Here is a 25,550-nt window from a genome sequence, read left to right on the forward strand (position 1 = left end):
TTATCCAACTCCTACAGGCCACAAGAGTTAAATATAAAACATTATTATTACTCTTTCAGCTTCAATAGAAATAACTATTTATGGATTTATTATGGATTTACAGGTTGTGTTGTATGGCCTGTTTGTCCTGTGGTAAAATGAAACCTTGCTCCACATAAGGGCTGTGCTAAAAGAAATATATCATCATGTGCTCCTTGCAAATACATGTGTGGATGCAGATGTTACAGAATGGATATGACTGCAAAGCTGTGATGACAGTTTTGAAAAGCAGTTGACTCATGGTGCAGCTCACAATAACACCACAGCCAGAGTAAAAATATTAAAATATTTGAATGTATTTCTAGGATCTCTGAGGACCTGAGTTGAAGTGTTTTAAGTTGTAGGATCCTTAATATACCGCTGCTGTTTTCCTCAACTATAAAGAACAGCTGTAGAGAATTATGTGTAGGATATGGTGATTATTCAAAAATCAACGTATATCACGATCCTATAGTGGGGTTGTGGGAAACCTGCTCCACATGCTCAAAGAATAACTCAGGATGGTGCAGGTGGAACAATCCTTCAGAGGTGTCGACCGTCTCCAAAAAAAAAAAAAGCACAGAGAAATCTTTTGATATTAAAGCGTGTTGCCATGGCGCTCCCAGCACTTAATGAGGAGCTCGATTTTAAACCATCCCTCTAATTGAGTCTGGTCACTTCACTCGTAGATTTTCAGATTTGTTTGATTATCTGATGCTGTTGTCTCATATTCTATTGTTGAAGGATGTTGCTTTACATGTGATTAATGACTTCATTTATATAAGCAAAGACCAAAGACCTGGTGGTGACCTTCTCCAACAAGCAGAGGGAACTGGCTGCATCAGCAATCACCACAATCCATGGGAATCCTGTCGAACTAGTAGAGGAGTATAAGTACCTGGGTACCGTCTTCGACAGCCTGCTGAAATTCGCCTCCAACACCGAGGAGATTCTCAGGAAATGTCAGCAGCGAAAATACCTCCTAAGGAAGCTCAATTCCTTTGGAGTCAGTCAGAACATTCTCCTGACCTTCTACTACTCCTTCATTGAGAGCATTATTACTTTTTCTATAACCTGCTGGTTCCACTCCACCACCCTCCAGAACAGAAACCGCCTGCAGAGCACGGTCACAGTCTGCTCTAAGATCATTGGACTACCTGTAAGGACTCTGACATCGATCTATGAGCAACAGACAATCAGGCTAGCAGGTCGGATTATGCAGGACCCCTCACACACTCTCTTCCCAGACTCTCAGCTGTGAACTTGCTTTTTTACTTCCTTTATATTTGCCCTGCACCTCAACTGCCTCTGTTTTATCTGGTCTCATGCACTACATCACTTTATTCTATCCATTTTATTTCAGTATTCATACAGTTCTGGTTAATTTATTCCTGTTGTTTCTTATCCATCATTGCACTACGGTCACTTTATTTATCTCATTTTTACCTTTACAGTTATATTGTATATATTAGTTCTGTTGTTCCATTATTCACCATGCACCTTAATAACTTATCATTTAGTATTTGCCTACTTGCACACAGCTCTGTATATATATATTGATTTCTTGTGTACTGCACATAGTTCTGTTTACATCTGGTCACTACTGCACATAGTTCTGTTTACATCTGTTTACATCTGTTAGTCCGATCACTGTCCACTTATATCTACTCCTTTATATTTTGTATTTTTAAGTTGTATTTAAATTGACACTTCATATTTAGGTTAAAATGTTTCGTCTACTTTTTAACACACTGTTGTTAATTTACTGCTCTGTGTGCCTTTGAATTGCCCCCCGGGGACAAATAAAGTTTTTTGAATTGAATTGAATTGAATAAGTCTATATTGAGATATGTATGTATGTACTGTATATACATGTATGTATACATGTATGTATATATGTGTATCTACATATATAAGAATATGTAGGCCTATATACAGTATATACATGTTTATCAGTATACACTTGTGTTTTTTTATAGTACACATTATTTATCTCCAAATATTCCTCATATTGACACTAATGGTTCATATAAATATACGCTGGTGTAATTTATCCTCCAGGCTGCCTGATGATGTAAGTGGACCTCAGCTTCCACTGCGTCCTGACACTCCCACACCCTGAAGAAGACTGTGTGGTAGAAATCAGTCGGCCGTGTGTTTGAGTTTCATATTGATAAACACCCTGAATAATTAAAGGCATTTTAACTTGATCCTTGTCTCCAAGTGAGTGTGTGTGAGGGGGCCTGGTGGCCTTGCTACATTAAGCTTGGATTGGTTTGAGCACCTTTCACCTGGAGTCTACCTGCCCATGAGAGCGTGTGATAAATCCTCTTTTGATCTTAACTTAACGTTTGCTAGAGTCAGAAAATGAAATGTTGATAATAGTGAAAGTTTATTAAAAATGTATTTTTAAAGATTGTCCTAGTTATGTGTTAGATTTCTGTTGATCAATACAAACTATAATAATCTCACAGTACCATCAGGGTCTATTTATCATATCGTTATTTTAGTTTAAAAAAGTCATTTCTTACATAAACATGGATTATATGGTAACTTTCCCACGCTCCTCTTTCTCCCTCAGTGCGTCTGTCTCTCCCTCTGCACCACCTTCACTCCCCCGGGCTTCACCACTCTCACCCGTCTCCTCCTCACCACCCGGCTCCTCCTGGGCGGGCTGTACCGGGACAGACTCTCCACCTCCCCTCTTAGAGTCTGAGGAGCCAGAGCCCGTCCGCCTCCCGCCCCTACCCCATCCGCCTCCTCATGCTCTCCCTCCTTCGCCTCCTCCAGGTAGCCATGATGACGGAGGAAGGGTTCCAAGGTTGCTAGGCGATGGGAGAGCTCTGTGATGCGCCTGCGCAGGAGAGACACTTCTCTGAACAGGTCGTTGAGGGACTCGGAGAGAGGGCGCACCCTGCAGGACGATCAGAGGCGGCTCAGGTTCACAAACAAGCCATGTTTATAAATAACTATTGATTTCTGACATTTAAACACAACCGATCGAGAGCTGATTATCATTTACATCAGAGCTTTTGTTTGAAAACAACTCTGTCATTCACTCACTTTAATATCATGCTTTATCAACTACTAATTAAAGAAAGGCTGCAGGATGACGTCATGACCCTATCACAGTTCAGCCCACATCATGTCACCATCATTTAGAAGAAAACATGACAAGTTATATAATCTGAAATGTTCCTTATATAAATCTATTTTTAGATCAGTATTTGTTGTAAGTTATTTATAGCGGTGCAGCTCTTAACTTCATATCCAGCTGGACCAGAATCACAACACAACAACTCTTTAACAAGGACTAAATGAAAAACAAGAAGGACTATTATTCAGTGAGGGTCGTGTATACAGAATACAAAAACAAATTACAATCAGGATGTAGCTGGAATGTGTCCACTCCTCCCTTAGCTGTAAATAATCAAATTGATCATTTTGCCCCCTGAGAAGGAATTTTGTCGATGTTAGCTCAAAGTGGTCCCCAACGTTTTCCCTTGAAGGTCTCATTTTATCGCGTTTAAAGAGGCAAATCCAGTCTGCTTCTTATACACTTAACAACATGTGTAAGGTGTAATGAAGGTGGTACCTGGAGTAGTCGGGCAGCAGCGTGCTGGGCTGAGAGTGCAGTAAAGTCTTGATCTCATTAAAGATGCGTTTTCCCCAGGCGTCTAAAACTCTGGTCACACTGCGCACCGTGGCAACGTTCACACTGTCGGCTGAAACCAAAACATGACATCATCAGGCTTCAGTTTAAAAAAAAAAAATTAAAAAAAACCTGCCTCAATAGTTCATAAATATTATTGGTGACTCAGAACAAACAAGTGTTACAAACGTTTTATGCTCCAAATAGCTGCCTCATCCCTCTAGTGTTTTTGTGAGCGCTGCATTTCATTCAGTTCCCCCATAAATTCACTTTATTATTCAAAACTTCAAACACTTAAGTCACCCCGTGATGTACAGGCCTCGTATCTCTAAAACGTGGGAGATCAAACGGGTCGTGATTTACCGCCCTCTCTGTAGTTCCAGAACCCGTAATCCAGCTCATTCTCTTCACTGGCTGAATGGGCCCCTGTTGCTACGGCAACCACCATCAGCCCCATCCACAGATAAGGAGGGGCCATGATAAGAAGACAGGCAACCCCGCTCCCCTTTAAAAAGAAGATAAGAGGAAAAAAAAGAAACTCTCATGAGGTGACAATGAGCGGTTGAAATTCTTGATATGTCTTTCAGGAGAACAAAATAAAGCGGATATTATGAGAGCGACACGAGAGGCGAGATGGAAACCAGTCTTCACGTGTGCTTCATGAGCGGCAGCTGCTGAAACGGAACAGATTCCATTAGAGTTAAACACTCAGCAACGTGCAGATGTGGAAATACACGCCTGTATCCAGCCGTGGAAAAGAAACAAGAACAATATATTGAAGAAAGACTCACTTCTATTTTTCACAAGCGTCTTCTTTGCTTGAGTATTATACTGTATGTTCTACACCTCTTGCCCTTGGTTCACTTTCAGTTTTTAGATTTTACAAACAGAGCAAACAGTCTTTAAAAAAAATGCATTCTTTAATTAAACTAATCAGCTGACTTCAAAGCTTCTGTTTCTAGTGTAAATGAATATGATGTTACTGTGATATCGACTTCAATGGTAAATGGACTCGAGCTTGTATAATGCTTTTCCAGTCTTCTGAAAGCACTTTTACACCGCAGGTCAGACTTAACCATTCACACACTGATGGCAGAGGTTTTAATGTAAAGTGACCGTCAGAAGTAACTAATCCCATTCACACACACATTCCTACGCTGCCGACGAAACAGTGTGTGAATGTGTCGGTGTGACCTGACTTTGAGTAGTCAGAAGACTAGAAAAGCACTATACAAGCTAAAGTCCATTTACCATTGAAGTCACTATCACAGTAACATCATATTCACTTACACCAATTCTACAAATCACTTAGCAGACGCTTTAATCCAAAGCGACGTACATCAGAGAGTAAGTACAACACAAGCAAGGATCTAGAAAAAAAGGGAACAATGTGAGTAAGAGCAAACGATCATCTTTGAGTCTGATTGGACACACAGGTGCTGACAGGAAGTGACCAGAGGCAAAGCACAACATTGAGGGCAGTTCTTGAGAGCTCTAATCAGTATAGAAACCATCTTATAAGTCGTCGTTATCAAACAAAAACCATCGTCATGACCATCATCATCATCATCAATAATATGGAGACCATCATCATTAAGTTAGTAGGTATTCATGAAAGAGCTGGGTCTTTAGCTTTTTCTTAAAGGTGCAGAGGGACTCTGCAGATCGAATGGACGACACCAGAAAGAGAATCTTTGAAGTCAGCTGATTGGTTTAATTAAAAAAAAATATATATTTTTTTTTAAAGACTGCATATATAGCATATCAGATATGTAGCTGCAGGAGCTGGGGATCGAACCCCCGATCTACAGGTTGAGAGACAACCGACTCTACAATCTGAGCTTGGATCAATCTGCATAATAAGAACTTCAGCTTTTAAATTTTTTAGATTAATTTTGTCTTCACACTTCAGTAGCTTTTTTTTTTTTTAAAAAGGACAATTTTTTTCACATACAAAATACAGCTAGTCTAAAAGTAATAATCTATGTAAAGAGACATACAAAGAACTTACACAGACACAACAGGTTATATAAAGTATTTCAGATACTGAGCCTGAAAAGGTTCATTCATCATTCATCATCTACATTTGACACTTTAAAGCTCCTGTGAGAAGTTTTTTGATGGCTATGAAACGGACTGAAATTGATTCTGACACCTCCGGATGAGCTCAAAAAGCAAACAAGACCATCAGTATGAAGATTATTATTGTTTCTATTCAATTATTTTTGAATGCCTGAAACGACGGCGCGGCGTAGGTGTCAGAGGAAGTGATTAACAGAGCGCTACACAGACAGAACTTTTGTTTCCATCTTCCATTGCAATGATTCTAAGTGATTGATACGTAAAAGAAAGCAGGATGAGATTTCTTTGTTAAGGAAAACATCCACATGTACAGGACAAAAACAGCAAAGAGATAAGAGGTAAGGCTTCGTCCACAGGGGGGCGCCAAAATCAACACAAACCAAAAGTTGCTCTCTGGAGATTTAACTTAAATTAGCAGCAACTACTTCAATATAGAGTTGTTACTTTGATAATTGAGTGAGACCTTTCAGAGTGTGATATTCTGTGTTCTTGTGTTTCTTCTAACTTTACCTCCATGAATCAATACATTCATCAAAGTACACCGGCTTACTTTATGCTGGGTTGTGAGATAAAAAGTGATCTGACCTGCAAAATCCAATAACCTGTATTACTAAATAAAGCAGCTTTTTTTGTGGGTTAGGGGTTTTTGTGTTGTGACAAAAGAATGACCTCAGTTCAGTTTAACCGCCCAAGGAAGTTTTTAAAGTCTGGTTTTTTTTTCTTGCTCTGACCCCATGACTCCAAGTTTGAAACAAGAGACGAGGTGAAAGCCAACAAGTGGACACCAAAGAAAAACAAAATCCGGATTGCATCCATATGCGCGCGTCTGTGAATCATACTGGATAATAATAAGCTGGTGACTCACTGTGCAAGTATTACAAATGTTTTCGGAGAACATGAATTTGGAGGCCAATCAAAGGCGCAGTGAAAATTATCTTAGCAAATAATCTGATGCAGCTCGTTTCACATCTGGCAAAACACATCAACAACACTGGAGGGTCGAGTCTCTTACACCGCAGTGTGATGGTGGATGTTTGTGTTTGTGTTGGAATAAATACAATTCTAACTTTTAAACTATCAGAGCGCTGGCAGAAAAATCAATCAAACTTTATTTCTATAGCACTTTTCATACAACAATAATGTAGCACAAAGTTCTTTACACAAAAACAAATCAATAAGCAACTATAACCCACCCCCCCACCACCACCATCCACCCCCCACTACCCACAGTCAAGAAGCACAATAATCGAGTCCAATAATCAGATTTACTCACTGATTAAAATGACGATCAGCAAGAAGTCCTTCTCCGATCTACTCTTAACACAGAGGCTTCTTTTTCTCTCGCCTCTCGCCTCTGCAACTGCCCAGGTCTATTCTCCTTATTTCTCTCTCTCGCTCTTTCTCTCGCTCTCTCTCTCTTCCTCTCGCTCTCGCTTACACTCTCTCCAGGAGAAGAGTGTGGCAGGTTCAGGGCTGATCCACTTTTTCAAAAACTGCTTATTTGTAGGGAGCTGTAATATCTTAACAGCTCAACATGCGCCCAACTCTGTCAACCCCCCTGTTCTTTATTTTCCCCTCTCTCTCTCCTTCTCTCTCTCTCTCTCTCTCACACACACAGACACACACACACACACACTATGACATACAGCTGCTGCCAGATGTGTTGCATGTCCCCTTCTATCACCCTCTCTTTACCCCTGCGTGGAGCAGACAGGTATACGTGCTCAGAGGCTGTATCTCACTTTGCTGCAGGATCCTGTTTCCACAGAAATGTACCGTGATGAAGTTATGGACCAACTTCATTGGTCTCTGTTTCTCGCCACCTCCCCTTTACCCTCACACAGCTTTAAACTTTTACCCTAAAAAAGAGAGCAGAAAAATATCTGGGTTGAATCTGGTCAAGAGAAGCTGTGTGACAGTCAATCTTTTTTTCACTTGACCATAACTCACACCACATTTCAGAGATATACACTGTATATTACTTTTTGCACAACTACATTTATTTGGCATTGGTAGTTTCCCAGCATATTGAGATTTACATACAGGCACAAGATCTGTGTTTAATATATGACACATTTTTATAGATTACACCTCTGTGATCCCCGTCGACTCTTTTCTTGAGTCAATCCCACCGACACATAATCTGAACTCTGTAAACCTGTGGACACAGCAAGAGCTCTCCAAACCCCAGTATGGTGCCCGCTAAGGCCCTGCCATCCAGCTAGGACACCAGACAGCAGCCTGACAGACGACCATTATTAAGCTTCAGTAGTCTCCCAGTCCTGCTTGGCTGCAGCACATGTACCCTGTTTCTGCGGGGCTGCAGCGTAGGTCCACTTTCCTACCAGACCGAAACTAAATGTACAGAGAATAGCATGTATTTACCCTTTCTGTCTCCACAGATCACATCTACTGAAACTAATGCGGCTCAATTATAAGTTCAGTCAAGAAGTCATGCTTATATCTCACTCATCCCTGTCATTGCACGCTAACTCACACTTCCTGCAATCATCATCTGGTTACTGTTATTGGCTGTCTCATCAATCCAAAAGCATGGTGTCTCACCTTCATGTTTAGCCTATCATCTTTCTGCTACAATGTCAGTAATAATGGTAAAAGTATGTGTAGAATGGGCAGTAACAGCTAAGTATGATCATATAATGATTAGTCTAACATTCACATTATCAACTGTAATGATGATGAAACGGGGAGGCAGAAACCGCGAGCAGAACGCTGACTCATGTTGAAAAGCCTCCTGCTGGAAATCCAGCCAAATCTTTATATTTGCCTTCCACCATCCCTCCTCTACTCCACTCCTTCTTCTGTGAAGAAACTGTTTCTGACATGACTTTTCTTCCACATCTGTATCCTGTGTTTGGGCCGTTAAGTCAAAACGAAACAAGACATCTGAATATCGTTTTATTGAGTGATTAATCCAGATCATAATTAGCACATTTATCAATGCTCAAAATATACTTTACATTATATTTTAAGGTGGCTACATTCTTTTATCGGTTTGTCATATTTCTAAACTGATGTGTTTTGTACATAAAAACACAAAAAAAGCATTATGTAGCCTGAAATGAAAGTACTGAAGTCTCCTAAAGAAACAATACTAAATATTGCAGGTTCTCATGTTAAGTTGCTTTTCCTCAGTGGAGATGGATTACACTGATGAAATGTGTTTGTATGTGGATGTTTAGTGTAGAAGAGGATGTAGGAAACGCTGGGAGCTGGGATGTGAAATGGAATGAATTATTCTTTCTTGAATGCCATCCAGATGTTATTCCAGCGAGCTCGCGCTGTCTGTTTTCATGCTGGAGCTGATATGAGGTCAGAGTTGGCCACCGTTACTTCCAAGTCAAGTGTAGCTGCAGAAAAGAGGGACGTGGTTTAAGAGGGAGGAAGAAAAACAGACGAGCAGACAAATGGGGTTAAATAATAAAAACCCTCCACACTTTGACATCTGTGCGTCTCTCCTGCAGCCTCGGAGAGAGATTGAGCAGAGAGTTACTGCTGTGAAGAAGTCACTGTATACCATCCACAGCTGTTTCACTTTAACAACAGGCAATTTGTCACCTTCAGCTGGATCCCAGCTACACACACACACACACGATACTTTCTCTCTCTCTGTGTGAGTCTTAACCCGTCTCCTTAAAACCACATGACAGAGCTCGAGGCTCACACTTTCATTTCTCCAACATCGTCTCTCTGTGGAGAAAAGCCAACATTGCACCAAGCTTCACATGTAGAGGCTGACGTAAGAGAATAATGCAACCAGAGAATTCCTTCGTTACACAACACAGAGCGAGCTAGGTGCTGTGTTTATGTACTATTTTAATTTACATGTGAATGTGTCCTCTGAGGAGGCAACGCTTTGACGATTTCTATGTTGAATGTATGTATATGTATATGTATATGTATAACAGAGTTCTGAATGCTCGTATCGTTAGTTGAAATGACTCCTGTGAGTCAGGGTCCAGAAATAAAAAGAAAGATATTGACATTTTGGGGAAGTTGCTTGCATAGAAACAGGAAACCCAAAAGATCAGTCTATGTAGCAAGAATACTGAGAAACACAGAGTATATCAGGGAACAACGAAAGAAAAAGTCAGGAGAACCGATTAAAACACCTTCAAATCACAACATGGAGCCTCCAAAGAAACGGCGCCTTTTCCTCAGATTGACCTGTGTGTTTGTCCTCTACCTTCCTTCTACATGCTCGGGACTCGACGTACCAAGTAAGCCGACAAAAATGTACTTGAACTGAAAATGTTCTGTGAAGTTCTTTGTTGACTGCCAGCGAATGTTTAGGTGTGTTTCTGTAGCTTTAAATCAACCAGTAATTATATCCACAGCATAGCTTTAGTTTTTCTATTCTTCAGTTTCTCTGAAGGTTTCAGACTTCTTGTTTAGTCCGTCATGAACTGAAAAGGATTAGGTCAACAAAGACATGAAAGGGGGGGGGGTTATAATTGAATTAAAAACTAACTTAAACTAATAAGAAGAGTCTTTGTATTTCAGGATACAGGGGGAGTTGTGAAATGGGTTTGGTGAAGAGCTGAAACAAAGCACAAATTTAAATCAATTCAAAAAGCTATACAAAAATATATATTTTGGCGGGTATATGGAAGAGGAAAGTTGTTTTAGGGGTAATCCTGATCATGTCGTAACACTGGGTGGATATTAGGATTGTAAAAAATTGTTGTTGGATTGTTATTTTTGTTATATATGTTTGTATATTAGTTGTAAATAAATGTGACCATTCATTGGAATAATATATAAACTAATAGAAGAAAAGTGAGAAAGAGATAGAGATATATATGTTTTACTTCTACCTACTCATTTTCGGACACTTTTGTTTTGTTTTTTTATTTTAATTTTTGCTTTGAAATAAAGTCATTCACTCATTCAGAACAAGCTAAATGTATCTGCTCATGCCAAAACAATGACTAATGAGTGATCAGCTCTTCATATTGTTCTATTTTCTGATGCTGAATCATCAGCCACGTCTCAACCTGCATTAACCATGTCACGTCCCCTCACAGGCCTGCACCTGAACACCACGGTCTTTGTGGCTCTCCGGGGTGAAGCGATCGTCGTTGAAGCTCGCGTGGAGACTCCAGCTAACCAGAGTAAAGACATTTTGAACTGCTTCGATCCTTCCCTGCAACATATTTACAGCTGTGACGTCGCTGACACAGCTAACCAGCCGAGCGTCCAGATGCTGAGTTTGGAGATGAAAAACCTGACCAGCACAGGGGAATACCAGTGCCAGTATAAAACAGCCACGGTGTACTGGTTCCTTCGACTGAGAGGTTAGTTCAAACAAAAAACAGGAAAGGAAGGAAGGAGGAAAGAGAAAATATTTTTTAGGGAAGTTACCAGTTTGAGGGCACTTCTATGTATAACATCTTTGAATTGGTGATGATAACGAGTTAAGGTTTATACAGACATTGATGCTAGTTTTTCAACCATTTTGCAACAGTCCTGTTGAATATAAATGATCATGTCATGTTATTTGAATCAAACATTTATCAACAGGTTACCATGTGCTTGTTGTTATCCCACAGAAAGAAAAGCAGTGTGTGCATTATTTTAATATCCAATGGGTCTGAATTAGGGCCCGACTGATATGAGATATGGCCGATATCTTTCTTGTCAATGTTCAATCTTTAGAGATAGATATATAGATAAACATTTTTGTTGCGTTTATCCTTTACATGCAGTTATCAAACACTTATATATAGATATATCATGAAGACAAGATGGTCACTCAACTGGAAAGTAACTGTGCATGTACTTGTCATGTGTCATGGCTTGACACTCCAGAGAGTGATGACGCTTGTTGTAATCCAAATACAACCTTTGCTGGAGAACTGCTAGGCTGATACTATGATACTAATGAAATCCTATTCGACTGGTGAATAAATCTAGTAATATCTGCGCATATCTGTGACAACATTAAGCGAAAGTCATTCTAATGATATGCTAATATCAGCCGAGGGTTCTAGTCTTAATAGTTTAGTTTGAAGCAGTTCAAGTGATTTATCCTGATTCAATTATTAACAAATTCATAAAGAACAAGATTTACGAGGAAAGTGAGAAAAATGAATAAAGATTTTCTCTTAGATTATATGTTTTTCTGTCTGCTTCCTCTGATTATTTTAGCCCTTTAGATTTATCCTTAGAACAAAAAGAGGATCCTGAGCTCTGGATGGGGTGTTAGAAAGCCCGTAGACTTAGAGGGTTTAAGTGTTGCTGACAGAGAACTCAGTTCAACCCAGAACAGTCCACTGATATAAAATATGAATCTGAAATTAATTTCAGCCTGCAGAACACTTTCTTGACAGATGAGGAATTTACCAGCCGTCCAGTTGTGATGCATTCCTGCACACACTGAACTGAATGTGTGTTTTCCAGATGAAGGCTACACTGAACTCATAGCGTGGAATCCTGCTGAGTGCATCCTGGCCATACTCACCAGCGGGCTGCTGGTTTTCAGTGTGGTCGGCTCGGTGTGTGTCTTCAGAGGAAATTGGGTAAGATGGCACCTGGTCACAAGCCGACTGTAAACATCATGCTTCAGTGGGAGAGAAAGGTTTTGTTACACAGTTGAAGTTAAGCTCACAGGGAAATGTTGAAGGGAGCTGTGTAACATCTTTATAATGTACAGTTCTACTTTGATTGATTTTTCAAGACAAAAACGAGATAGTTCTCACTCCCATTCTTAGGATAACTCAAAGAGGCCATCTTCAGTTCTTGGTACAGTCATCACTGTTTTCTGATGATGTTTTTAACTAATAAATATATGAAGTGAGCGTCATCTGCAGAATAATCAAACATAATAACTAGTTAGTTAATGAAAATAAAATGTCAGCGAAAGGCATTTTAAGAAGTTTGTGATTGTACTGTTGAGCTTTACCAACACGCTTGACCTATTTTGTTTTGTTATTTTGGATTTACTCCATAACAAGTCTTGTACATTATTTGTTTGTCGATTGTGAATCTATACCAAGTAACACAATGAAAAAAAATTAAGTTGTATCATGTGAACAGAAAAAAAATACTTGTGAAATTTCCTGTGAAATTCTGCGGTAAGATTAGTAGTTAAAAGCAAAGTGTTGCACATCATCATTGTACTTTTGTGCAGTACTGGAGTGAATGGAGATAGTAACCCACTATGGAAGCCTATTTCCGTCAGTAAAAAAAATGAAAATAATAAACGCTTCTGAGAAACTTTCCTCAAATGGAAACAGTTTGCAGTTCTCTTACATCAGGTGGGAAGCTACAACCTGTTGTAATCAAGGCCCTTCAAAGTTCAAACCCCCATCAGCGCCTAAGGCATAAATTCACGGGGGGGGGGGGGGGGCTAAAAAACATTTAGCAGAAGTTATGCTAATAAAGTGTCTCTTCCCCATATTTAGGTCTTGACAAGCATCATTCAGTCACTTACTATTACATGAGTGAGTCCTGTCAGATGGGGCCCTATCAGGGATGTTTCCTACTGTCATTGCAAACTTTGCACATTTTGAGCCACTACTGTGGTTTAAAGTTCATCAGCCCAAGCTGTTGCCCGCCTTGTCCGTTGACAACCAGCGCCTCTACACAGCAGTCCATGAAACCATGAAAAAAAATCACACCTTACCTTTAAACACAAGATCTTTGTAAAGTTGCGTTCCATCAACTGAGTAACTTCTTAAGATCGTCAAATTACTGGATAGTGATTGAGACGTTTCTAATTTCAACACTGTACAGATCATCATAATACAGAATAGTAAACTATATGGAATCTTACCCACACACAATAAACTGTAAAACAGAGCTACACTCAGATCAAAGCCCACCTTCACAACAGGAACTGTATTTTATCAGCAAACACAGTTTCCTCATCCTGACAGAAATTGTGATCATTTCAAATGTAAAGTCCAAAAGCAATTATCCAGCCACATTTCTCAGAGCGAAGACTTAAATGTATGCATTTGATAATCATGAGACTTGGTGGTGCTACATCACAAGAAAACAATCATGGGAGAAGTTTGTTTGTTTTCTTCTTCTTCTTCTTAAAGCATTATGTGTCATTTTTAGAAAGAACACTTCACTAGCTGTGGCCAGCCGAACAGAAAACATGAGCAGAAACGAGAAGAAAGGATGGCAAAGGAGGAGCAGGAAGACAACCTGAATGTGGTCACAGATCCGTCGACTTCTTTCTATGCTGTGAGCACCTTTCAGTCCATCAGTTTTCTGACACACATCTTTCAGTTGAATGAAATGATTCAGTAGTTCATTTGGGTATAACTAACTCACAACTCTCACAGAGTCTCGAGCATCGGCCCGGGTCAATTTATGACGTGCTGGACCGTTCAACTACTGAAGGAGGGTCGAACAAAAGCAAAGCTAAAGTCAAGAAAAAGGAGTCCCAACAAACGGTCAGTGTAAACTTCAAGTATTCTGTCACATCTCCAGTCACAGTGGAAAAACATGCAGTTGGTGACCTTTCTTTCACTTTCTCCACAGATGGTCCAAACAACAGAGATCCAGCAAGAAGGTGTTTTCGAGTCTGTCTATGAGAATTTTTAAAACATTAACAAACTTGTTTCAACAGGTTTTGATATTTATATCTGTATTTTGCTGTGTCATTGTCACCTTTAACTTTAGACAAAAGTATTTACACCGAACAAGAAAAATGTTTCGAATGACTCTAACCCTAAATGAAAAATACAGAAGTATTAGAAACTGTGCTAAAATTAATAAAGGTCACAATGCAGAAAGAATGGCCTCTAAGAGCTGACTCATAATGGATAATACTGTGTGTTAACCACTCATTTGACCTATTTTGTTTTGTTATTTTGGATTTACTCCATAACAAGTCTTGTACATTATTTGTTTGTCGATTGTGAATCTATACCAAGTAACACAATGAAAAAAAATGAAGTTGTATCATGTGAACAGAAAAAAAATACTTGTGAAATTTCCTGTGAAATTCTGCGGTAAGATTAGTAGTTAAAAGCAAAGTGTTGCACATCATCATTGTACTTTTGTGCACTACTGGAGTGAATGGAGATAGTAACCCACTATGGAAGCCCATTTCCGCCAGTAAAAAAAATGAAAATAATAAAGTCTCATAATTTCAACTTTTCATCTCATTATTATGACTTTATATCTCATATTTTGACTTTTTATCTCATTATTATGACTTTATATCTCATTATTATGATTTTTTATCTCATTATTTTGACTTTGTATCTCATAATTTTGACTTTTTATCTCATTATTTTGACTTTTCATCTCATTATTATGACTTTATATCTCATATTTTGACTTTTCATCTCATTATTATGACTTTATATCTCATATTTTGACTTTTTATCTCATTATTATGACTTTATATCTCATTATTATGATTTTATTATTTTCATTTTTATTTTTTTAACTGGCGAAAATGGGCTTCCATAAACCCACCCCCTCTTGGCTGTGAATTAAAAAAAAAAAAAAAGAATTCATAAATAAAATAAATCTGTTCAGTCAACTGACTCGGCCTGATTTCTGACTTTCTTTAAAAAATCTCTCACATCATTCCACTCATCACCATAAGCCCCACCCCCTTTTTAATTACATTGACCAATGAGAGCCGTAGATTACGAGCGTCTTTCGGTCGCACTTCCGGGTCGGTTTGTTGTGTTTTCTGTATCGATCATGGCTGCGGAGGGCGATTTCCTAGCGAGATACCGTGCTGTGTCAAATAAACTGAAGAAGTAAGGCTCTCTAAGACTTATCAGGTTGAATAGACGACGTCCAGTTAACATATTAAAACAAACGTTACTTGACAACGATGTTAAAGATAAGTAAACAGCCAGCCATTGGATGTTAGCTCGGTTAAGCTAACTGTTAGCCAGCCACTGCTAGTGGAGCAGCTGTCACATTCATAACAATACATCCCGTTATGTGCATTTTAATGGTTTTAATGTTTTTAATGTTTAATGAGACGAACTAAAGGATGTGTTGTGGGTCTGATAGATAACAGTAACTTTAATTTTATTACCTACACTTTGCTAAAACGATGAAAGCTCTTATATTGAGGTAATTAAATATGTTTCTTTGACGCAGACGTTTTCTACGGAAGCCAAATGTGGCGGAGGCGAGTGAGCAGTTTGGTAAGTGCAAATGTTTTTTTATCCTAACGACAAATTTATATTATTATTAAACATCAAAATAACAGTATTTTAACACCAGCATCTGTCCTTTTCCTTCTAGAGGTTAAATTGCAAAAAAAAAAAATGTGTGTCTCATTTTGTGTTTTGTTTTTACCTTTGTTTCAGGTCAGCTAGCCAAGGAGCTGAAGCAGCAGGACTGCCTTCAGTATGCTGCCTTCTGTAACCTCGCCATGGCTCGGTGAGTTGTCCCCTTTTTTTTTTTACCAAACTTTGCTTCATGCTACAGAATCAAGTGTTCCACCATGTACAGAGCAATACATAATTGTGTTTCCCCCAGTTTCATGTAATTGGCTTTACCAGCTCAGGTTTACAGCGTTGGGGGGGTGGGGACAAGCCGACACAAACACTTGAAGGAATCTTGGTGTTCATGCGTTACTTTTAATGACAGCTGTCCTTTTCTATCGGAAAGGTATCCTTAAATGACTTCTTTCCCTGATTTCCGACTCTATCCACTATCCTATCCCTACAATAAAGGCACAAAAAGCCCAAAAATCAATCTTAAAAAAAAAAATATATATATATATATATAATGGTAGGGGAAACACTGCAGCTTTCCCGTTGGATGAGGTTTCTCATCCTGAATATGTTCACGACTTGCAGGTGTGAGCAGACGCTGTTCAACGCTCCTGGAGAGGCTCTGGCATTAACGGACGCTGCCCGCCTTTTCCTCTTATCCGAGAAGGAGAACAGGGCGCTGCAGGCTCCAGGATTCGATGAGCATCTTCAGGCTGCGCTCAACTGCTACAGCTTTGCCATCAAGGTAAAACTGTGACTCCTTCTTTGACAGTTTTTAATAGAGCGACAGATGTGCCCTGAAAATATCTGAGAAGAGAAAGTAGTAGTAGTAGTTTGTGACACTAGTTTTCTGTTGGCACATCATGTAGAAGAACACATATTAAAGTCTCTACATCACAGTATTGTTCACACATTCTTATAGAGACATGAAAGTAATGCTGATGTACATATGGTGTACAGGTTTACATCGAGATGAACCAGCCTGTGATGGCAGCCAGCTTATGTCTAGAACTTGGCAACGCGCTCAAGGTAAAAACATCACGGCTTCAACATGTCCTAAAACACAACTGTGCTTTGTTAGATTTTTTTATTTTTTTATTTGATTTACTGGATATTCTTTAACCTGTCAATCCAAACTCCTCGGGTGGTATTAATAGGAGATGAACAGACCAGGAGAAGCTATCGTTCATTACCAGAGGGCTGCAGAGTTACAGACACAGACTCCAATAGAAGCTCTGCTGTCAATGGGAGAAATGGCCACATGCAAAATTTTCACCCGTAAGTCTATTTGATCGACTATGTTTCTGATATTCAAAGTTAATGTTTATGATTCAGCTTGATCTTCTGCAGTTTGAGATTTATCCTCTTTTTTTCATTTTTTTTATTTACAGGCGACTACGACGGTGCGTTGTCAGTGTTCACAGAGATGCAGCTGATGTGTCAGGAGAGAGGACTGCAGCTACCGGGCACCAGCACACCTGTTGGTAAGACTGGGTTTACTTACAGGCTCGACCTGGGAAGAATGTTTGATAGTAAGGAACACTGTAACTGTAGCAGGGTACACCAGTTCAAGGTTTAATTCCATCCTAACGGGCTGTTGTTGATGAGGAAGAAGAAACACAGAAGCAGAGCTCACACTTCAAACACTCAGTACAAACTCATGAGGTGATGTGCTCCATTGTTCTGAGAGGGATGACACGGCTGAGCTGGCAGCGTTGATTGGCTCTGAGGTGAAGGCCCGCCCATGCAGGTAGGGGAGTGAGGAGAGTCAGGGAAGGAGGGGGGGGATTTCCCACAGAGCCAGGTGACAGTAACAGAAGGAGGGGGATTTTCTACAACCTGCTTGTTTGATTCTCAAACATGAACAGATCCAAATGAAGGAAGATAACATTTAAACAAAAACTGAGAAATGGTGGCTGTTCAAACATACTAAAGAAAGATAAAGCAGTGTTTGTTTCATCTTCTGTGTGATTGTTAATGTGATGACACTGACTGATAAACTGTGTAATATTAAACTGTGTTCATTTCTCTTCTGTTTCTTTTTATGTTTTCTCTGATAAAGGAGCTTTTCTGGACATTGTGGCAAAATGTGAGATCTCCAGAGTCTTGCTGCTGATGTTGCTTGAGGTAAGCTCCTTGATTTTAAACATAAAGACATAACAAGAAAATCATCCTGATTGAATAGTTTGTCTGAGGGGAGTTCCTCTGGACCCTGGAGGTACATTTTTTATTTGTAGCTTTGAAGTCAGTGTCACACTCGGTCATGGCGGTTACATCATGTTGCCGAGGTTCATGCATAGTCTATCTGCACGGGAACGCTACGACCCCTGTGCAAGTATTTAAACAGCTGCATTGTGTTTTCTGTTCGTCAGTATGTTGTTCACCGCTCTTTAATTGATAGTTTGATTCCATTGGACTACACTTAGCATTGATATAAAGGAAAATATTCTCATTATATCGTTGTATATCGAGCTCTGTTGCTTCGTCCACTAGTTGCCCGCAGTCACATCTTACCTCAGTAGACCCCCCCCCCCCCCCCCTCCTGTCTGAGAGGGATAGTCTCCTGCTGTGACGATCATCTGAACAGCCGGGTCAGGAGAATCTCCGGAGCAGTCCTCCTGAAATAATCTAGATATTTTCAGGAGTGTATTATGTGAAAACAGCTTTTTGTAAAGTCATCGATAATGTTTATGTGACTGAAGGGGAAAATATAACCTCAACAACTTGAAATCAATGTTCACAGCTTGTGAATCAAATAAGTTCTGCATTTCTGTCTCTCCAAAGTGGCCGGTTTAGAACATGCAGTTAAACAGAATTATTTTATTTGAGATATTTGAGATGTGTTTCCTGAGCCGAGTATTTTTACCTCAGATACTTAGCAACACCTGCCAATACTTCGTCCAACAAGTGGCCAAAGATCAACCTGCCACAAAGCAGAGCATGCTTTAAAAGAAGGGAACACCTCCACACCAGAAGAGCTACAGAGAATACTGCAGTACTGATGCCAAGAGTATTGACATCACCCATGACTTACTGATACAGCAGCAGAAACATTAATGCTCCTTTCTTGCTGATTTCCTGTTCAGCCTCCGCCTCAGAAGCTGTTACCAGAACATGCTCAGACTCTGGAGCGATACGCATGGGAGTCTTTTGACCCTCACAGCCAAGGTAAATACACCGAGCTGGTATGAAAGCACACGTTTCAAACATTTTTCCACTCTTATAGCAGATGTTGTATCATGAATACTTCATGTGCCGTTTATTTGAAGTGCCGTTAACTCGCCTCTCGTCCTCTCTTTCAGTGACCTTCCTGCCTGAGAATGTTTTCCTGCTCCTGCAGTCAGTCGTGGTGAGTTTCATCACCCACATACTTGTACACTTCACAGGATTTCCTGATCCTTCCTGCCTCACACAGGAAGAGTGATGGTCCTCGTGTCCTTCACAGAACACTGATTCATGTGCCCGAGTCTGTCGCTTTGTGTCAGCGGAGTCATGTTGGAGTTAATCCACTTTAAATTCTCATTCATGTGAAACAGTCGATACCTGCTGTTCATGCTTGATGTTTATTTATGACCTGAAATGTTCTTTGGTAAGACAAATATGCTGTAGAGCAGTTAGCCCCGGGATGAACAGGCTGGAGATATAAGAGAGAATAAACACTGACAAGAACCCGTGAAGGTCGTCTGAATCGTCCGTTCTGGTTTTATGTGTGCACTTTATAACAGCAGATCTGTTTTGCAGATGGCGTGTCAGGAGAAAGACACAGAGTCCCTCAAGTCTCTCCAGACTGAGCTATGGTGAGCATTCAAATATGTCGATTTCCATCACGTGTTGGCGATTTGAGCAGCTTTTTTTTTCTAACTTTCCATATTGATTGTGTTTCTGTTTCCTTTCCTCCCAGGCCGTTTCTTACTGCCGAGCAGAATCACCTTCTCCACCTGGTGGTTCAGGAGCGCATCACACCGTCTGGGCAAGGCATCTAGTACAGTCCAGTGTTGACTCACTTCCTCTGGGAGCGATACTTTATATGGTGGAACATTCCTGTTTCTGACTGGGTCTGTTGTAAGGCCTGAAGAAGTGTTGTTCTCCAAACCGCTCTGTTGTCGCCTGCACTAAGAAACACACACACACACGGCAAACTTTGCTCTTATCAGGCAGAGTCGTGAAGATTAAACAAAGTATGAATGTTCAATTAGACCTTTAGAACTGTTATGTTCAATTTTATTATCCTGATTGGACTTTTATTCAAATGTGAACTCTAAATGTAAACACATTGTTGAGCTGCTGTGTTCACCTGACTCCCCCCGTTCACACCTATTTATGATGTAACAGTTCATTAAACACACAAGCTCTGTGATATAGTTTGTTTTTATTATTAAACGATATGGCTTTCATTCCACTGTAATTACAAACACAACCTTTTATTGTAAAGTTATGAAACATGGTGACATGAAACATGAAGGCTTCATGTACGTTTCTTACGATAGCAGCCGACTACACAGAATCAAACACGGTTTAAAAAAAACAACACAACACTCCGTACAAAATGTTACAAAAATATATTGGTTATAATGTACATGGATAAAAAGGATACACTAGACTTCAGTTGTAAAATAACGATACATGATTAAAGCCACTTGTACAGAAAACGAAGGCTCGTCTCTTCTGATTGGTCAAGAACTTCAAGAGGAACTTCACAGATCCTAGACTTAAGAGACCTGCAGTGAAAACTGTCGGCCTCACGAGGGGAATAAACTGGATGATAATCTTCCCTAACGTTGACATAAACTAACTCTCTAAAAGGGGCCTGACTCGTTCCGCTTCACCTCTGTTTGATTCTTAAAGGGACAGTTTGACGTTTTTGGAAATGTTTCTATTTTTCTTCCTGAGATTTTGATGAAAAGATTTAATCCACTCATGATGATGCAGTAAACAGGAAGCTACTGAAAGCACCAGAGCAGCTAACATGTTAGCATACAGACAGGAAACTGCTGTACAAAGGTAACAAAATAACACACAGCACCTGTTGTTCGTTTTTTAACCAGAAACATCCACTTATTGTCCTTTTGAAAAACTAAACTACAAAATAGTGAGAGTTTAGAGACTGTTGTTTGGACTAAGCTGGGCATGTAACCTTGTTTCCCATCCTGATGCTAAGCTAACTGTCTGCTAGTGCCATCCTTAAACATTAACGGAAATGAGCGGAGTAGATCTTCTTATCCAGCTCTCTAAGTGAATAAGTAGATCAAATAATGTGAATCCCCCCGTTACAGTACTGAAATGATTTGAATATTTCCCTATTCTCTCTCGAAGAGAAATCTAAAGTCAGACTGTCGAGCACTTCGTGTCGTGTGTCCTGGCTTCTTTTCCAATCTATAATATTTTTTACACAAATGGCTCTAGTTAGCATTTGAACATCATTCCCACACAATTTTCTAGCTGCAAATGTCGATCAACAATCTTTCTGTTGACCTATTCTTAAAACAAAAATCCTATTGTTTAACCCCCCCCCCCCCCCCCTCAATTCAAACAGGGAATCTGATCCCAGGCCCGCCCCTCGTTCCTCTTCTCCTCCCTCTCACTCGCCCTTCTTCCGCAGGACGAGGTAGGTGACTGCTAGGAGGAAGGTGAGGACAAAAGAGATCCAGGCCAGGACGTAGGAGTGTCCGTACCCTCCCTCTGTGTCGTTGGGGTGAAGCTCCGCCGTGTAGATTGAGGCTGCGATCATTATACAGAGGCCTGCGGGGGGGGGGAGAGGAGACAACTATGATATACACAAAGACGAGACAATCAAGAGGTTCATATATTCCCTGATATGTGATCGAGATCAGGAACACAAGAAGTAGAGAGACGACCGAGTCAACCACTGAGCCACAGCTGGCATTCCTTTGAATAACTGGCTGATGGTGGGACTAATGAAACTGTAGGTTGTGACATTGTCGTGATTGGATAAATGACAAACCATCCAATGATATAACTTCAGACTAGGGCTGAAAATAAATCACAATATGAGCATCCACAATAAACAAATCACAGAAAAGTCTGGATCCATCACAATAAATAAGAACTCTTATTTCATGGAGACAAGCAATGCTTTTACATAATACCCTCTGAATAGAGGCCTGAGTATGACGTCCATGATCTCACATCATTTTGATGCAGTCATATTTATTAGTGATTATTTAGTGGTAATAAAAAGATGCTTATTAGATTTTTTTGGGGGCTTCAGTAGAGACATGTTGCAAACAGCTGCAGCTAAAGCAAATACTGATTCTTTAATGTTAGTATATTTATCACACCATATATCAATATTGAACATTATTATTGCACCTCACATTGTTTTTGTCATTTCATGTAGGCCTAAGAGAAAACAAACTTCAAATGTTAATTTCCTATATTTCAGTCTACATAAACTCACCGCATGCATTTGGAAAAACTTCCTGTTTTTTTTTCCATATTGAAAAATATCACAGAAAGAAGAGAAATAGCAGCCGTGTGTTCCAGTATCGTTCAGCCACACTGCGGACATTATCTGTCTAAGTCTGAGACACATTACTTAAATATATACTCCTGTCTTGTGATTCTATCTACCAGCTACAAATACTATCCAAACAAACATTACAGAGGCTGGAGGTGAATGTTAAAACTACAATCTGAGTGTGTAGGACACATTAAGGCTTCAGTTAAGAAAAACCATCAGCAGTGAGAGTCCATCAGGTCTGACCTTCTTCAGCTTCATGTAAAAACTGCTGATTTAGAGTTTAGTTAAACTGAGAGCCTGCAGACTCTTGATTCCCCCCCCCCCCCCCCCCCCCCGTGTCTTTATCAATGTTATCTCTAACACTACATGCAGACAGACTGTGCATGCTGCCTCCATAGATGAAGTGTCTAATGGGGTGTAAGTGATGCCAGCAGAGGTCAGACATGCTCTGGCAAATAAAATAATCATTTTAACGAGTTAAACTCTTGAAATGTTGATGCTCACCCCTTCCATATAAAATAGTTTCAGTGTAGAAACCCCGAGGTCTTGAACAGCGTACAAATATCAGCTGTCTCATAAATCAATATTTCTCGCAGCTGCAGGCGAGGAGGTTTGACTCCAGGTTACTTACAGGCGATTAGCTGGAGCACGCCGGTGAAGGTGAACCTCTGGCCTTTGGGCAGGGTGAACAGCTGGGCCACAAACACAAACAAGGCCAGGATGGCGAAAACACAGGCCAGCACCGAGGTGGCCTGAACCGCCTGCAGGAACTCTGCAGCAGCAAGATGAGAGCACAGACACACAGTCACAACAACACAAGGAACAGGTCGACTCATACCATTAAACTGATCAAATTATTATTGACAATGAATTATAACAGCAGTTTTTTTTTGTTTTAATCACATGACCAGTTCTGTTTAAAAGCCTGTCCCTTTCTTTATCTGAACATCTGGAATGTCCGATCAAGTCAACATTTAAACTTTGATTTTGAATCCCATTCCCAATCCCCTCCATGTATTACCCTCTGGGTAGTCGTTCAGGTTGGTGTAATGCCAGTCTGAGCCCGTCAACACCCACTTGCCCCACAGGTCAGTGGACACCGTGTTAGTGATCCACCAGGCCTGAGGACAAACAGGAAGAAATCACAGGTAGCATGAACATCAAGTAAATATACAACAACGTACGTTTTAGCTCATCGTCACCGTGTTAACACACAGATCTAATGCCGTTTTCTTTTTTAAATATACTTGTGATGTTAAAGTCAGTATTGAAACACAGTTTGTGGCTGAATACATGAACACACTTTGACTATACTACTAAGTGGTTTAATAGCAGTGCTGTCCTGAGCTTTAAAAGAGAAATACACACTGATAGAGGTGTGTTTTGTCTGTTAATAAAAGTTGAGGGTCTTGTGTTTTCAATGTGTGGAACCAAAGAAAATCAGATCCACTCACATTATCAATGGTGGCCACCAGCAGCAGGATGATGGTGGTAATGTGCACAACAACGATTCCAGCCAGCACCAACATTGTGGCCTTCTAAAAAAAAAACTGATAACAGGGAGAGGCGGAAGGATGCACATCATTATTTATTTTCCAGAAACAGAGTTATTGTAACACAGGCTCGTGCACGGGGAAGCATCCATTCTCACACGCGCGCACACACACCCCAAATGAATACTGTCTCAAACAGAAAGAACAGAAAAAGAAAACACTCAGCCTGAGAGGTGAGCTGTGACATGCAGGTCCAAACTTGCCCCCCCAAAAGTGAATCACACACATCTGCTGTCAAACTGACTCACCTCTCTGAACCCTCTGCTCATGGATTCACGTTTCAAAACGTCACGCAAAGAGAGGGGGGGGAAAACATGTAAACAAAGAGTAAGAGGGCTTAAATGAAACACCGTCCATTTGTAGTGAGGGAGAAACACGCAGCCGTCTGCTTAATGACCAAACTTTAATGGCCTTCGTCTGTTTCCGTCGACAAGAAAGGCGCATTTGTTTGGACGGTGTTAGGGCTTTCCCGTATAGTGCCGCTCCGTCACACACACACACGCGCACACACACACACACACACGCGCGCGCACACACACACACAGGCCCTGCTTTACTATAGACAGCAACTTTAAAAAGAGCGCGAGAACACCACAACCAAATGAAAACCCAACAAACAACTAAATCTTAACCCAAAGAATAGAAACACTCGTATCTTCTTAACTCTGTGGTGGTGTAAAAAGTTCAGTAAGAAAAATGCTTTTTGTGCCATTTTTGCGCTTAAGGTCAAATCTATACACTTCTGAAAAACTGCTCAATGTTTAGCTTTCTCCTGAACTTCACACAAAACAAAACAAAAAATCACACAAATGAATCACCTCACAGTGCACTATTAAGACTTCAGATAATACAAACAGCGTGGATAAACGTTACCTGCAAGCGCTTTAACGCGGCACAGCCCGGGAGATATTTGGGAATGTGAGACACAGTAGACCCACCCAGCTTTGACTTCACAGCACACACATCACTCTGTTTTCCCTCTCTCTATTCCCTCTCTTTCCTCTCACCAAGCCCCACCCAGAAAGTTTACTTTTTTTTTTTTCCCTCCTCAATGAAATCTCCAGACCAACCCAAACGGTTTCAGGTTGCACCCTTAAACTCCAAACGCTGCGCAAAGAGCAGCGAAGACTTCAAAATGCATCTATTAAAAAAGGTTTTTTTAAACACCTCAAGCCTCTGGATGTGCAGTGATGTTTTGGCTGTTATCATTCCTCAAATACCCTCCCAACAAGCTGCTTCAAAATGATTTCTTCAGTTTAGTGTCTCACCTCCGTGCCTCATCCTGGCCACATCAGCTTCAGCTGTTTCCTCATGAATATGAAATTATGTATGGACAGATAAATGGCTTGCAGAGCTGCGCTAATGGTTTTTGTTTTTTCCCCATCCGCCTTCAGACACATTTGCTGGTTCATTATGCAAGTATAATGACTTCAACAAAGCTGGGACATTAAGAAGCATCACAGACAGCAGTGAAGTGACACCAGAGGCATCTTCATCTTTCCTAAAGCTGAAACACACTGAGGAAATAAACAAAT

At 40.3% G+C, this 25,550-nt stretch overlaps 4 protein-coding genes across 4 annotated transcripts; 2 read left to right on the forward strand and 2 right to left on the reverse strand.

The window, feature by feature from the left end:
* Positions 1-2,391: 2,391 nt before the first annotated feature.
* On the reverse strand, positions 2,392-7,338 carry si:ch211-243a20.3 (uncharacterized protein LOC100151507 homolog). The gene is made up of 4 exons (XM_061065489.1): positions 7,026-7,338; positions 4,034-4,175; positions 3,614-3,743; positions 2,392-2,932 (listed from the first exon to the last, which is right to left on the reverse strand). Exons 2-4 carry the CDS (start codon positions 4,146-4,148, stop codon positions 2,596-2,598), a joined length of 582 nt encoding a protein of 193 aa, XP_060921472.1. The 5' UTR covers positions 4,149-4,175; positions 7,026-7,338; the 3' UTR covers positions 2,392-2,595.
* A 2,348-nt stretch (positions 7,339-9,686) lies between these two features.
* si:ch211-243a20.4 (uncharacterized) lies at positions 9,687-14,884 on the forward strand. Its single transcript, XM_061065354.1, has 6 exons — positions 9,687-9,993; positions 10,801-11,070; positions 12,176-12,294; positions 13,841-13,969; positions 14,071-14,181; positions 14,270-14,884. The coding sequence occupies exons 1-6, from the start codon at positions 9,690-9,692 to the stop codon at positions 14,330-14,332; spliced, it is 996 nt and encodes a 331-aa protein (XP_060921337.1). The 5' UTR covers positions 9,687-9,689; the 3' UTR covers positions 14,333-14,884.
* A 500-nt stretch (positions 14,885-15,384) lies between these two features.
* On the forward strand, positions 15,385-20,338 carry f8a (coagulation factor VIII associated). Its single transcript, XM_061065331.1, has 12 exons — positions 15,385-15,507; positions 15,860-15,906; positions 16,072-16,144; positions 16,567-16,726; positions 16,942-17,010; positions 17,139-17,259; positions 17,373-17,465; positions 18,044-18,108; positions 19,068-19,149; positions 19,284-19,330; positions 19,723-19,778; positions 19,883-20,338. The coding sequence occupies exons 1-12, from the start codon at positions 15,449-15,451 to the stop codon at positions 19,962-19,964; spliced, it is 954 nt and encodes a 317-aa protein (XP_060921314.1). The 5' UTR covers positions 15,385-15,448; the 3' UTR covers positions 19,965-20,338.
* emp1 (epithelial membrane protein 1) lies at positions 20,334-24,054 on the reverse strand. Its single transcript, XM_061065514.1, has 4 exons — positions 23,917-24,054; positions 23,484-23,583; positions 23,094-23,234; positions 20,334-21,720 (listed from the first exon to the last, which is right to left on the reverse strand). Exons 1-4 carry the CDS (start codon positions 23,989-23,991, stop codon positions 21,560-21,562), a joined length of 477 nt encoding a protein of 158 aa, XP_060921497.1. The 5' UTR covers positions 23,992-24,054; the 3' UTR covers positions 20,334-21,559.
* Positions 24,055-25,550: the final 1,496 nt, after the last annotated feature.

The sequence above is a fragment of the Labrus mixtus genome, chromosome 2 (genome assembly GCF_963584025.1).
Source record: "Labrus mixtus chromosome 2, fLabMix1.1, whole genome shotgun sequence".
NCBI lineage: Eukaryota > Metazoa > Chordata > Actinopteri > Labriformes > Labridae > Labrus > Labrus mixtus.